Source organism: Manis javanica, chromosome 12, assembly GCF_040802235.1.
Source record: "Manis javanica isolate MJ-LG chromosome 12, MJ_LKY, whole genome shotgun sequence".
NCBI classification, from domain to species: domain Eukaryota; kingdom Metazoa; phylum Chordata; class Mammalia; order Pholidota; family Manidae; genus Manis; species Manis javanica.
This window is the reverse complement of record NC_133167.1, coordinates 52,162,085-52,178,011: the sequence shown is the minus strand read 5'-3', so window position 1 is coordinate 52,178,011 and position 15,927 is coordinate 52,162,085. Positions and strand designations below refer to the sequence as shown.

Here is a 15,927-nt window from a genome sequence, read left to right as displayed (position 1 = left end):
ATTTTACCCCTACAGTTCACTCCTACTATAATATAAACATTTTTCAAAGTTATCTGTCTTTTGAAATTCTTAACATTCTTTCTTTTTCTTAATGGCAGAGACACTAAAGCATTTGTTCAGAAGGACAGATGTTAGAATTAATATGAAAGATAAATTAAGTTTATGAAAATCACACTGTTCTGATGTTTTAGAGAAGGGATATTCAAAGTGAAAAATACATGGATTAGCTTTATTGCAGAAATGATAAAATTAGTGATAGGCTGCTTAAAGAAAATCTGTTGACACATATTATCTTAGTGAAGAGAAATGCTTCAAAATGTCATTTAAACAGATATTTGAAAGCATTAAGATGCTGACATAGCATAGCAGTTGGCCAAGGTCAACCAAGGAATTGGTAGCTGTTGTTTATGTGGTTTGTGATGTCAACTGAATGATCTACAGAAACGTGTCCCCTCTCTCTCACAGGGCTGGGTGGAATCCCAGCAGGCAGACTGAACTCCCCAAGTCTTTTGGTCAAATTAGAGGTGTCAACATGCATGAGGTTTTTACTTAAGGATGTTTACTGAACATTTCTGTGGACTGGTTTTTGCTTCTGAAAGAAAAGATAATTATTTTAATAATCTAGAGAGACTACTGTGAAGAAGTTGTAAAACAAATTATTGTTAACATCTATCATTAGCCATGTTTGTAGGAATTATTGTGGTGAAATTATGATGATAAATATAATTGGTATTTTTTTCTCAATTTTCAATATATTTTATTTTTGCCCCTAAAATGTTTTTGTGATTTTTATGTTTATTGGTGGTGATCTTGAGATGATTCTTTTTTTCTAATTCAACCTATTTCTTTCTCCATTTGAGCTGTTGCCTAAAAAGCCTGGTTTTCCAGGGAGCTCACTTCTAGGTGGCTTCGACTAGAATAGACACTCTCAGAACCTAATGAGAGGCTATTGTGAAGGATATTAATATTGTCTACTAGCAACTAGTACACAAGTATTTGGATTTAGGGCTATATTAGAAAGGAATAATGTACTATCTGTGATTCATTTTAAAAATAAAAAGTAATAAAACAATGTTTCTTTATCTTTTGTCTTTTCCCTACTAATGTTTTTTAATAACACTAACAAAAAATCAAATAAATTCTTAAAAAAATAAAGAGCTAGAGGAACCAATGCTCTTATATTGACTTGTTATGACATGATTTTCCAGTAAAACTACATCTATCATTCCTTTATCTCCTGAGGAGGGATCAAGAAAATCATTAAGCAAGCTTTTTTTCTTGTGTGTATATCCCACAAATTATAACCATGCCCAATATAAACCTACTTTTTGACATAAATATCATAAATAATATCCTTAAACTCATAAGCATTTGATATACTCATAAGCATTATGGTAAAGTATAGGAGGATGATTTTGGTTGAATATGAATTTTAGAGCAATTCTTAATTCATCAGAGGTTAAGTTTTTCTCTTTACAAGTCTTTACATTGACTACATTTTCAGTCTAGGAGAGTTATAGAAATATATTTTTAAGGAAGAGAACATTGTACACTGAAAAAAATAGATACTGAAATAGAGATACTGAAAATTATACCATAGGAATTACTTGTATCTATTCATTTGTATACAAATGTAGCATCAATTTTGTATATGAACCAATACATGTCATAAATTCTGAGTGATCCAACTAAAATGACGCTAAAGACAGAATTAGCTAAAATTAAGCATAACAATGAGGTAGTGCCCATAAAAGAAAAAAGTTATCTCTAATACTCAATAAAGACCATCTATCAGAATGCCCCTTGACCAAATAAAAGTATAGGATGAGTGCCTTGGATGGAGAGTATCAGTAGAATCTTCTAGAAATAACTTCTTATATTCTGACAATAGCGAACTATATCCCTGAGATAAATCAGCCTCAGATACTACCTCCACTCCCAAATTTAATAAGGAGGACATCTTCCTTCCATCCTAAATCTCTTCATGTCCTAGTCTTAACACCATTGGGGAAACCATTTCTTCATCATCACTGAGCCAGTCAATAGTCACTAGGGGATGCAAGCCCATCCTTTCTAAGTTCCTTCCAAGTTTTGTTGTCCATGTAAATTCAATAGGGTGTTCACACACACTTGAACAGTATTGCTCAAGATTCCCCTAAATTCTGCTGCTGTTAGAGTTCTTCCATCAACACTTTGAGCAAGCCTTTAGAAAAGTTTAGAAGATGTAAATAAACCAACCTGTCACAATTAGCTTCTAGAAGATCATCTAGAAACGATCTGAAATTTACTGGCTTTGAATTTAGACACACTAGGTACAAATCCCAGCCTTTTCAAAAATGGTGTGAATTTAGACAACTAATTTAAGTTCTCTGAGCCTCAGCTTCATTGAACTGAAGTTCCTCCCTTGAAGGGTTGTTGCAACAAATAACGTGCCCAAGTCTTTTATCTGACTCTGACCACATCATCCTGCTCAGCAGTGCAGCATCCAGTCCACTGCTTTCTTCTCCATTACTGTCTTGTCTTCCATCCAAATTTCCACTGCCACAGTCCTTACCCAGGACTTTTCAGAGGTGACAAAACTTCTGTGAACTCTTGCAGTTATGATTCATATTGCAAAGTATAAATTAGAGTAAGTGAGTATGTTTGGGATATTGGAAGACATAGCAAGCCCAGATATTAAGAGGAGGAACTTTTGGGTAATACCTCTTACATTTGGTTTTCCTTTTCTCAAATTTATCAGTATTTTTAAAGATTTTTTTAGCTAACAAAGAAACCATGGTACAACACAGTGCATTTTCATTTATATAGACTCACTGTTAAAATCTGACTTCTATAACATGGAGTCAAGTAACGCCATTGGGGAAACCATTTCTTCATCATCACTGAGCCAGTCAATCATCACTAGGGGATGCAAGCCAAACCTTTCTACTTCTACTCAACACTGACATAACTCTCATCTGGCCCTGTGCAAGAGTTACCAGAGGTCTAAAACTGAACACCCCATGAATTCTGCTCTTGAAAACATCTACAGGCATTTGTTTTGCATATAGTAGGCCTCTGTAAGTATTTTGGGAATGATTTCATAGTAATTTGCAACTTTTTGTCAGGCTCTATAGCTTGAACATACTCTGACAGTAGTATCTCACAATATGCAGTGGTTCACAGCGAGTGAAGAGATGGTTCACACCTCCAAATGGGAACACCAGAATCTTCATGAGGCACGTGTAGTTGAAAACATCCTGAAACTCCTTCTCCACCCCCATTCCTATTCCAACGATTTTGGTAGGTCCCTTCTGAATGCGTTTTTCTTCCCTTATTGTGAGAATGCAGGCAGAATACGACAAATACAACAACTGGAGTGTGAATAAGACAGCTGTGCTCACATAACTAAGGCATGGGCTTCTTAAAAAAGGAATTTTAATGGAGTATTGGATGATAGGTAATATTTAATAAGCAATTTGGAGGGGGAGGTTTAAGAACTACATTTCATAAGGAAAGAACTAGGATAAAGGTAGAAAGAATATCCACTGACTCCCAGAAGTAGAAGACAAATGTTTCAGGGTAGAGATATGTGACCCCAGGCAGAGATATTTTGAGGGCTGTTACTATCCAGGAAGCTGATTCAGATTCAATCTGTACTTGGCTTTCCCACTGTTTCCCTTCATGTCCCCAGCATTCATTTAAATTGCAAAGAGAACACTACTTTGACCTACCCATCTCTGTGAGCTGGAGATAAGTCATGTTGAATTTTTAAAAAATAAAGTAGCCTAGATAATGGTAATATGCTGCTAGGGTTGAAAACTATTATGTGATGACCTTAAGGAAATGGATGAATTAAATGAATAACACGCAAGCACTCACTCACTGTTCAAACAGCTTTTAAAGTTTTTCTAGTGTCTTTGGTGAATAACACCACTTAGAACTTTATAATTCTGACTTTCCAAATGTTCTATTTGGTCAAATGCATACTCCTGCTCTACTGTACTGGTGTTTACAATATTAGCAATAGAGATTAAATTAGAAATAGGAATAAAATGAATGTCTAATATTCAATTTAATTACTAATAATTTAAAATATGTGATTTAAAAATTGCTAGCTAGAGCTCATTTAAACTGTTAATTACAGTTTTGAAACATAGAGAGAAAATGAGAGTGAGCTCTAGTTTTTATCTTGGGAGGACTTTGCTTACCTCTGTTTGATTACTTGTCTCTTCTGAGATCTAAAAAGTACACGTATATTTTCTCAAAAAGATGCTTAGGATTCACAGTCCTGGCTGTTTAGGAGTTATAGTGTACAATGCATTATGTTTTACATGAAGAATTTTGATTGGTTAAAAAGATAGTGGAAAGGAGTTTACTGAAATATTTTATGAACAAATATTTATAAACATAACCTTTTAAAGTAATTCAATACAAAGTAATGTAGACATGTTTTCATTCTTTTCAAAATATCTATTTTTATTTGCTCTAAGCAACAGATACGGAATAGTTAGAAGCACTGCTGAGGCATAATAGGGATTTCTGGTAAACAGGAAAAAACACGTGCCCGAAGTCCAGTGGGATCTGTGAGGTCAAGCGCAGGGACATGTCACAGAGCGACGGAGGCCTCTGGGGGTGGAAGGTCTGCCGTGTGGCTGGTTTGGAATGTGATGCTTAGGCTGACAAGCGTATTTATTTTTCCTCAGCAGCTTATCATCTCTCAGTTCTAAAGGTGATTTGAAAATACTCAATAAGGAAGCCTAGTGCCCTATAAGTCTAAGTTTGAGAATAGACTTTCTGGGAAAAGAATTTGGGAAAAGAGTTTGGGAAGCCACTCAGCCTTGTTTCCTGATGATGCCCATGGACATGGATCCAGGTTTTCCCCAGAGAGGCAAAGAAGGATAAAGGTAACATTCAGTTGGGGTTACTCCTTATTGTTCCAGTGGCAGCTTTTTCACACCCTGTGAAACCAAAAGAAAGAATCAGCTGGATTCAAATTGTGGAACTTTTCAAAAGGGACAAGAGAAACTGGGAGTCAGTGAGGGGAGTGCAAAACAATGGTTTCTTGCATTTGCTCTTGAAGTTCCTTAAATTAGATACTGAGTGGAAATGAGAGCAATTCACTATCAACACTATGTTTTAGTGCTCAAGTTTTTAAACTGGCTTTTATGATCCTGCAAGTATTTTCTGGGAAAAAATAGTTTAAGTAACTGAATTCATATACTTAACATGCCTTAAGATTGCCCTAGACCTTAGCACAAAACAGAGAAGTTTGTCTAATTTGTAATTCAGACTTCCTTATAATAAAAAATGTGTCTTTCATTGCTCAGTCCCCACTGAAACATTGTCTTTAAAACTATTAAGCACACTAAAAAACCTCAAAGAATGTAAAATTATGTATCCAATTTGTATCACGATTCAGTTAATTTTAAATCATTCAAATTAAAAGAAAAATGAACTTTAATCTTTTTTTCCCTGCAAAGTGGGAAAAAACTTGACAAATACTAACCAAATAATATTCTTTGATTTCTAACTTCTCTCCTAAAACAACTACACGTTGTTTGCCTTGTTGATGAGCTGATACTGTGAACTATTAATTAAGCTGGTTCTGTTCCCACTTGTTTGCTGCCATGACCCATGTCCATTCAGACAAACAGACATAAATATGGTTATCAAAGTATCTGGAAACTTTGTTTCCAGCATACGTTCTTAGAATTCAGATTCAAAAGCCATGTCTCTGTATGGGAGGTGGAAGTTTTTGGAAAATAGTTAAGCTTTACCTTCCCACCCATACCTCCAGAAGATATCTAGGTTTCTCATTTGTTGGCCAAAAGAAGAAAGAAGAAAAAGGGTAGCACTGAGATAGGAGGTGAGAGGGGTTTAAATCCTCTTTGTGCCAGTGGTAATTTCTTCACATATGATGGAACCAAAAGGAAGTTGGAGAAGAGTAAAGAGTTGGGAGACTTAAAGGATACAATACAAAGATTGGAAGATACAGTTATAGCCTCTGAGACAGGACCTTGAATTCTGCCTGTTCTGTCACATTTTGGGGTTATTTCCAAGTGGGGAACAGTGAAAGATTCCAGTGATAAATTCAGGGATCCAGGAGTACAGGAGACCTTTGTCATGTTCCCTAACCTGGAATTCTGAGAGTTGGGAGATGGATGCTCTCAGCATGCAAGGATTAGAGCAGAGGTGGCTACGTGGAATGGCCAGGTAAGACAGGGTCTGAGAGAGCCCCACAGTTTTTAGTCAACCCCGGTGGCTTCCTGTGATGCAGAAGAGCAGCATGTTCTCTGGCCCTGAGAAGCATGATGAGACAAAGGGAAGAAGCAGCAAAATGGAGATGGCACAGGGTTTGGTGGTGGAAACAAGTGGTCAAGTGTCAGAGGCAGAAAGTGACAACAGCCAGAAGCAGATGCGACGATACACGTTTAGGGAAACGAAAGAGAGAGCAGAAGTTCAATGAGGTGCTTATCCCTAATCCTTAACAGCATATTAGTTCCTAGGTACTTTGATGGCATCTAAAGAAGAAGGAAAAATGGGTCAAAAATCCTGAACTGAACAGCTTACTCTGATTCAGTTAAAACATTCGAATCATATGCTTATATTTTCTTCAAACATGTAACATGGGGGCTTTAGCTAGAAACTGGTCACAGAAAAATAATGGAAGTTAAATTATTTGTGTTCTTGATTTGTGGCTCAAGAAATTGGTATGTGTTACAAATACACTAGTTAAATGACTTAAATACTTAGTATTTTAAAAAAATCTACACAGTATTTGGACATATTTTTTTCTATCTCATGTTTTGTGTTAAAACCCAGAAAAATCCCTGTTGAAACACACAATAGCTGTTTGTCTTATCATGGATAAATCTCAAAAACATGACGTTGAGCACAAAGCAATTCATAAAAGAATGAATACTGCATGATTTCATTTACATCGTTTTAAAGCATGCAAAACTAAAATACGTATTGTTTAAGGTTACACTAAGAGGAGTAACAGCCAAAAAATGAAAAAAGAAAGTGGAATAATCATCATGAAATTCAGAGTAGTGATTAGATCATGGGAGGGAAGAGAGAGAAAGAAATAATGAGAGAAGGACTTGGAAGGCATGGTAATATCCTTAGAAGGACTGTCGGGCACGGTAACAGGTTTCTTGGCCTAGATGGTAGGTTTTCTCCCTCAACCCTTTTCCTCTTTATTTCCTTCCTTCTCTTTTTCTCCTTCATTCTTTCAGCATATAAGTGTTTGAGTTCTTACTTTATGATCCATTGTTTTAGGACTTCGGGATACATCAGGGATCAAAACAAACATCCTTGTTCTCATGAGCCTTATTTTTAATGTGGGAAGACAATAAAATTAATCATAATGTCAATTACTTGCAAGCTAGGCAGTGAGGTATCATGAGAAGTAGTTGGTGGGCTGGATCAGAGGGCAAGGGAGGAACACGAGTGGAATTTGAAATTTTTGCCAGAAAAGACCTCATTGGCAATGTGACAACTGAAGCTGGATTTGAAATCTCTTAAAGCAGGAAAATACCTGATGTGTGGAAAAAAACAAAACAAAAGGGCAGTGTGGAATTTAGTGTAGCTGGAGTAGAGCAAGAGAGTGAGGGGAAAAGAAATAGGAACTGAATCAGCAAGATAAAGGAGATGAGAGCAAATGTGGATCATATAAAGCTTTATGAGCAGCAGTATGCCTGTAAAAAGCTCCTGAGACCTGAATACACTTCAGGAATTTTATAAGCTGGTTGTTAAACCTAGTATGTCTTAAAAATATAATTATATAAACTCACAATTAAAATAAGTTCTATCAAAAACAAAGTTTATAAATATTTAAAACTCACCATTTCCTAATAATTTTGGTATGTTTACCAGTATCTTTGTCTTGAGGTTAATTATATCTACCATATCTTTATGATGCAAATATATTATGTACACATCTCCCAACTCCCGAGGTCAGAGATTGTATATTGATAGCTTGAAATTGACAATGGTGGGACTATTTATACCATGGAAGTCATCAAACTTTATGAATCAGGGATTGATTTATTACTTTATTGTTGTCAAAAGTGGTGATGATAAAAATAGAGATTCAATTTAAAAGTGTGGCATGTTTATGGCTGTTACATTGTAAATAGCACAAAAGACTGATGAAAATTTTTCCAGTATTCAAAAACAGTACCCAATCAAATATGAAGAAGTCATCTGCATCTTTGATGAACAAGTGAAGCTGACATATGCCTTTTATTTTGTAAGTCATGACATGTTTTCTGTGCTTACATCTGAGTCCTTGACATAAATGAAAATATCAACCAATGTTCGTATCTGAACCACACTCATTTGTCAGTTGCAACTGTGAGTTGACTAAAGACACAAGAGTTTGGCAAAAATCAATGAAAGCATTCTATGAAAATCAATCAGCTATATAGAATTTACAATAAGGACTACTGTATATTTTTCTATTACTTTTAATTATGTGCTACACATCCTTTATACTGGTAAAAGGGATAATAAGCCTGTGTGTGTACATATATGTGTGTGTGTGTGTGTACTTCATTTGAGCCAGTTGTTAAACTTTGCCAGCATACTATTTCTTATAGGCCACTGCAATGATTGTCCATTATTAAGAATCTACACTGCATTATTTACCTTAAATAGTACATATATGTTTTTATGTATTCTTTTGTAGTATATATCACAGTTTAAAAATAATCTAAAAAATGAAACAACTTAAATAGTCCTATATAACTATTTAAGAAAATCAAATAATCAGATAAAAATTGTCCCACAAAGAAAACAGTAGGGTCACCTGGTTTTTAAAGGTAAATTCTACCAAATATTCTATATCAATTTAGATCTCACACAAATTCTTTCAAGAATTCAAAAAACTCCAACTCATTTTATGAGGCTAGTGTAATCTCAATAACAAAACTAGACAATATCAGTGTGAGAGAGGAAAATTACAGGCTAATCTCACTCATAAATATGGATTTTTTTAAGTCAGCAAAAGTAATACAAAATTTTTTATATCTAATATATCATGCTTAAGTTGGATTTATCCAAGGAATACAAGGTGATTCAACATTACAAAACCTACTAATATTATTCACTATGTTAACCAATTAAAAAGAAAAATCATATAAACTTTTTTAAAAACCACAGAAAAATACATTTGACTAAAAATTTCATTTAAAATAATTCTCTTAAAAATTATTTATTGATGATAATTAAGAAATATCACACTTCATGCTGAAACATTAAACACTTTCCTTTTAAATTCAGAGAAAAGCTGTGTTCCATCATCACTTCCATTTCAGATGGTTCTGGATAAACTTGCTAGTGTAATTGACTCAAGAAAAACAATCATAAAAGCTATACATTTGGAAAAGAAAAAGAATCTGTCATTAGCAGAAGATCAGTCATCAAAAGCAAATTGTATTTCTATGTATCAGCAAGAAGTAGCCATTCACAAAAGCAATATATATATATATAAATATATATATATTTATTTATTTATATATATATACACACATACTGATGGAAATCCAACAAAATGTATTGAGAATTTTCAAATGTAATATCATTAATTATAAATATTGATTATGTAGTATATAATATGCTTAGTGTAGTGCCAAGGACCTAATAACACTAATAAGCATTTCCCATCATCATTATTATTGTTATCATTTTAAGGAAAATTAAACTTTCTGAGAAATATGAAGAAGACATATGAATGATGAAAGATATAAATGAATAGGAAGACTCTATATCATAATGATGTCAATCTCCTCTAAAGTGATATCAAAGTAATTCTAATTAAAACCCTAAGTTGTTTTGTTTTTGTTTTTTTTCCTTTTTGGTGGAATTTATGAGCTACTAAAGCAAGAAGCAGTTCCCAAACAGTTCAAATGACCATAATACCAAACATATTCTATGATCCTAGAGCAATTATGTAGGAAATAAGTCACAAAAAGAAACTAGAAAGCAATTGTGTGTTTGAAAATTTCAATACACATTCTAAAATGTCAAGCTTGCCTTAAACTAGCTCTAGGTTTCCTCTGGTTCTGAACAGCTGTTATTCATGTACAACGCAAATCCAGAAGCATCTCGGTTTCCCTGCTGCCACCTTTTCTTACTTCTTAATCATCTTTGAGCCTAGTATTTTGGGGTTTGAATCAATATCAAATAAATCATAAAATTACCTAGTACAGTAAGAAACACATCGAATTCCATTCCAGACTGACCAAGCCCCCAGATTCCATTCTAGGAAGTATACATTCTCTTGTGGAGATGGGAAAGAAAGCCTATCTGGGATCGGTTTATGGTGTTTGTTCCCATCTAGGTGGATCTGGTGGACCTGATTCAACATGGAATTCTTACGGCTGAAGATGAACCAAACCCTCACATGGCTTACAAAAATAACTCTTTTGCCTGAGGAAGGGCTGATATTTGTGTTTGCCATTTAGGCGCTGCTTTCAACAGATGTGCTCCTTTAATGATTGCAACTCTGAGCCTAATCCATTCTTCCATCTCAGCCAGATTCAAATATTAGTCATTACATAGGATGGCAAGCCACCAATGAAAAGGAGCTGTATTTGTATGTCACTTGAAAATGTATACATTCTTTCCTATAGATGATTTCCTGTAGATGATTTGTTAATTGGGGGCATCTAACCCCACTGACCACTAGTATAAGCAAGGGCTCTTCTCTCCCCCTTCACTTCTGTGGCTGATTGCCCCTAAAGCTGCATCACAAATCTTTAAGACTCTGGCATGTAAATAAGAGATTGGTCAGGATTTATGGGAATGTCTGCTCCTCCATTGGGGCAGATAACATTTTCCCAAGAATCACATTTGTTAAGGCCATGAAAAGTTAACATGCTTTGCCTGCAACTTTATAGTAGAAATAGAAGAAAACAGCAAGTCTTCTCATTATTTGCCTCTACCTGCCTTACTCAGAAGATAGTCACACACCCTCTTAAAATATCCTATTCTTAACAAGTGCAGGAAAATGTGGAGATTGGGAAAAGAATTTAGATCCTGAGGATTGCTGAATAGATAATGATGACATTTTCCTCACTCGAAGTGGGTAAGTTTTAAACAAAAAAGTAAACAGTTGGGATGGAAGGAAGCACTTTTTACTTTTTGAAAAGACTTCATATTAAAAAGTGAAGTGTTTACCTACAACTTTATGTGCCCAGACCCTTAATAGAAGGCTTACTGAATGAGATCATTCTTTTAAAATCTCTTTTGTTTTACTGATGACCTAGGAGCTTCATACCTTGGAGTCTAAGCATCCATACCTTCTATGGCACTAGGATTAGGGAGAAGTTTTTGAGGTAACTATGAAATATAGTTTCAGTGCTAATACGATGTTGACCAAACATCTGGGATTCTGCTCAGAGCCTGGATGTTTAATTAACATTCCAAAGCTCTAAGCATCATATCACCTGCATATTTTCATCTCAGTGCAATTATATAATAAAGAAGCTTTCATCTTCAGTATATTTAAGACTAGAAATGAGGGCAGTGGGAAATTACAAGGGTAATATCTGATACACATTGACTTTAAAAATGATAACTATTTTCTTAGTAGATGTCTTTTTACAGATCACATTTTTTCATTTTATTATGAAATACTTTATTCATACAAATGGATTATATTCACACACATAAAGCATATATGTTAGGTATAATCATAATCACAAAGTGAACATTTGTGTATTCAGAACCCAAACTATGAAATGAAGTATTACTAACTCCTAAATAAATTCCCCAATCCTTCACCCTAGAACCATTCTGCATATTTCTCCCTACCATTCTTTAGTTTTATCATATGTTTCTTCTAAAACATATTGTTTCACTTGTAGCATTTTTTTAACTTTCTTTTAATTGCAGAATCTTTCATATTTTTCTCAGGATTATTTGTCTTTCATTCCTGTCAATGTTCACAGCTTAAGTTCATTTATCTTAACAGTTGTATACTATGCCATGATAACAAATATACCACAGCTTATGAATCTACTTTATTGGTGTTTTCAGTTTTTTGCACTCATGAACAATGCTGCAATGACGTTTTGTTTGTGTCTTCTGGTGCATATGAGAAAAAGTCTCTCTAGGGTAAAAATATAGATATTAAATTTTTGGTAAGCATGGCATGTGCATCTTAAGCTTTGCTAGAGAATGTCAAATTGTCTTCAAAGTGATTATATGAATATACATGTACAGTACCCCCACCTCATCTGTGGTTCGGCTTTCTGTGGCTTCAGTTCCCTGCAGTCAACCACAGTCAGAGGCAGATGATCCTCCTCCTCACATATCATCAGAAGGTCAGTAGTAGCCTAATGCTTCATCACAGTGCCTATGTCACTCACCTCACTTCATCTCATCACATAGGAATTTTATCATCTCTCAGCATTATGAAAAGGGAAAATGCAGTACGGTAAGAGAGTCTGAGAAAGACCATATTATGTAACTTTTATTATAGAATATTGTTATGATTGTTCTATTTTATATTATTATTGTTCATCTCTTACTGTGCCTAATTTATAAATTATCATAGGTATGTATGTATAGGAAAAACAGTATTATAGGGTTTAGAATTATCACAGTTTCAGGCATCCACTGGGGTTTTGGAATATATCCCCCAAAGATAAGGGGGGACTACTATGCACAATTGATATATATGTAAGACAACCAAAAACTCTGGCATTATTCTTGACGATTTTCTTGATTCATACTCCACATCTAAAATGTTAATATGTCCTATCAGTTCTACTTTCAAAATACATCCAGAATCCAGTCTGTTCTTGCTACTTCCTACTCATGCATACCGGTTTGAGCCACCATCTTCGTGTATCCAGAATTTAAGTGCCTCTCCCTCCACCATTGCCACCTGCTCTAAGCCTCCACCTTTCTCCTGGATTATGAGCAATAGCCTCCTTTCCAGCCTCCTGGTTTCCATTGTTTGCCTTCCAAACAAGAGTATTTTCCATGCTGTAGCCATAGTGATCCTTTTAAAACTTTAGCAGATCATCTAATTTTCCTTCTTCAGATCCTTACATTTGGCTTCCTATGTCTCTTGGGTCAAAACCAATGATGTGACATCAGGTTACCCATTTATCACATTGCCTGTATTATTCTCACTTGCCCAGTTTCCCTGTTTTACTCACTTCCTATTAATTTTTTCATGTTAGGAAGCTCCACTTCCCAGATATTGTGCTGGTCATTCCTTCTGTCTGAAACTTTATGACATGCACTCCTTACCCCAGACCTATCCATCACTTTTTTAAACATCCTTCATGTGTTTATTTAAATTATCACTTTATCAGTAAAGTCTTTCCCGGCATTATTTACTTATTTAGAATTGCAATCCTGCTCCTAATTCCCACTCCCTTTTTCATGAGGGTAGGGATTATTGTCTCTTTTGGTTTTTATATCCTGAATTCCTAGAACATACAGCAAAATCACAGTAAATAATGGAGCAGTAACAGAAAACCAATGTAATGCTACTATTCTAGATACTTCTAAGCAGATTACATAAATCAGCTCATTTAATTATTCCAAAAGCCAATGTGGAGAAAGAGGACCTTCTGTTATGGTGGTATAAAGAGGTTGAGTGTTTCCTCTCCAAGAAACAAGTATAAAATTGGAAAACTATTCCATCATTCTGGAAATCAATCAATGCAATACTATAATTTGAGAAGCATTTATTCTGGAAAAAAATGCTGGAGATTCAGGTAAGAACACTAGGGTTTTGTGATCTTGCCTGGAGCTATTCTCAACTCTTCCCTGCCAACAGCTCTGGCTTGAGAATGACAGCAGCAGTTAATGTATTTGGTACCAGAGGTGGTAGATTCGATTTGGGATAGGGGGAGAGGGCAAAAATCCCTGGTTTCTCCAACATAAAGTGATGGGTTTTGTTTAGAGTAAATGGGAAAAACCCATAGCTTTGCAAGCCTGAAGTTGTGGTACAAGTTGGGGTAACTGATAGACCAGCAGGATTTAACAGAAAAATCCTAGCAATTAGAGAGCCATGGAAGGCTGAGATAGATCTCCGCACATTCCTAGTGTACTGCAGAAGGAGGCAAGCATAGGAGAGACCTTTAGAGAGTCTTCCTGCACTGGCTTGACTTTTCAAACAATATAAAAAAGCTGTTGTCCTATATTCTTGAATTTCAAGGACACATTTTAAAGTTTAATTACTAAATATAAAGTCTGTATTTTTGAAACTTTTTTAAATATCAGAAACAAAGATTTCTAAGGTCTTTTGTGTTATTTGGTGGAAAGGTAAAGTTATTGATGGACTTCACTGTAATTTTCTATTGATTATGCATGTAAAATTTCCAATCATAAAAATAATGGGAATAGAATGTAAATATTTCAAACCATGAGGGAAATGAATTGGAATGGGGAAAAAATTCAAGCAGTAAAAATGAAGTCAGAAAGTGGGAAAACAGAAATAGTAGATTAAGAATGTTCCTTTGAATTTTAAGAATTTTTATCATGAATGGATATTGAATTTTCCTGAATGTTCTTTCTGCATCTCTTGAGATCTTACATTTTCCTCCTTTTATCATTTAATATGGAAAGTTTCAGTAAAGAATTTAAAAATGCAGAATCAAATTTGTACTTCTCACATAAACTCACTGTGGCAATAAATTCAGTCTGCTAACCCATGCCTCCAGCACAAGTAAGCAGATGCCCTCAGGAGAGACTCTGGCTCCAAAGTTTCCTTATCTCTCTGAATTTCTGTTTTATCTTTCTTTGGACAGGTTCTGAGGGCATCAATTCCTTGCTGGCAATATTTTAGCCAGGAGTTTTGTTTTTTTTTTTACAATGAGATTTTTCTCTAAGTTTATCTAGCTCACCATTGTGCTGAAAATAGAAACCAAGCAGGCAATTATAAAAATAAAGAAAAGATTAGTTCTTTAATCAAAATGTGTGTACTCTACTTGGGAACCATTGGATAACCCTTGGGAAATATATTTTCAAAATGCTCTATGGTTTTAAATCACTTAAAGTCTGGCTGCCTGTGTTCAAGCGTTGGTTCTACATTTTCTAACTGTAGGACTCAGTTATTACTAATCAATTCCAGAAATGTAAATCGAGAACTTTAAACAGATCTAAAATTTACCGTCTGTGCACAACAAAATACTCAGGAGAGCACAGTGCCGGGAAGACTGCCGAGAAGGAGCCATTGCTGCCCTAAACCAATGCTGGCCAAGAGCTTCCCTTCACAAATTAATGATAGGTACGAGGTGATGGGTTGGTGTTTGGGGTTCACTGTTGTTTAGTTACAACTCTTTTAGAGAAGAGTGTATTTTTGTCAATTGGATTCTTTGGATTCATTAGAGAGAAATACTTCAACTCAAGTTTTTCAAACTTTCTTGAAAGAGAAAGTACAATAAGAGGTGCCGGATGTGATGGGAAAAACCTTGGGTAAAGAATCAGGACAGTTTGCTTCTAGTGCTTAGAAGCTGTAGGATCCTCAATTTCCATACGTACAAAATGAGGGTAATAATTCCTACTTCAGAAGGTTGTTGTAGGAGGAAATAAGATAATATATGCAAAAAGCCTGGTGCTAGGAGGGTTTTCAGAAATCTTCCTTCCTTCCTTTTTTCCTTCCATTGGCTGAAAATCTAATGTATTTATTTGTTTTCCTTTCTGAACAAATATATTCAAAATGGAGTTCAAGTATTCATGCATCCATTCAAAACTACATTTAATAAATAATTTTAAAGCATCTACAGTATGCAAGGGACATGCTAGCTCTGATAAAATAATGATAATAAGATAGACATTGTTCCTATTTTCAAAGAGCTTATAGTCTAGTGATTTAAATCTTCCAGTGATTCAGAGTCAATATCTTGAGTATAATTTGTCCATATACAAGGGTAATTCTAGTCACTTGAAGTCTCCATTTAGATGAGTTTGACAAAT

General features: G+C 34.9%; 1 protein-coding gene across 9 annotated transcripts in view; it reads right to left on the bottom strand.

The window, feature by feature from the left end:
- Nucleotides 1-15,927, bottom strand: part of PDE1A (phosphodiesterase 1A) — a 339,079-nt gene that overhangs the window by 13,940 nt on the left and 309,212 nt on the right. Inside the window, exon 15 of one of the 9 annotated variants that reach the window (XM_073218589.1) lies at nucleotides 4,432-4,940. The exons of 7 other annotated variants lie outside the window; for them this stretch is intronic. In XM_073218589.1, the coding sequence (XP_073074690.1) occupies nucleotides 4,894-4,940 (47 nt within the window). In that variant the 3' untranslated portion in view covers nucleotides 4,432-4,893. Of the gene's footprint in view, nucleotides 1-4,431; nucleotides 4,941-6,896; nucleotides 9,358-15,927 lie in introns of those variants that run through there. One more of the 9 variants, XM_017660164.3, reaches the window with a different exon arrangement.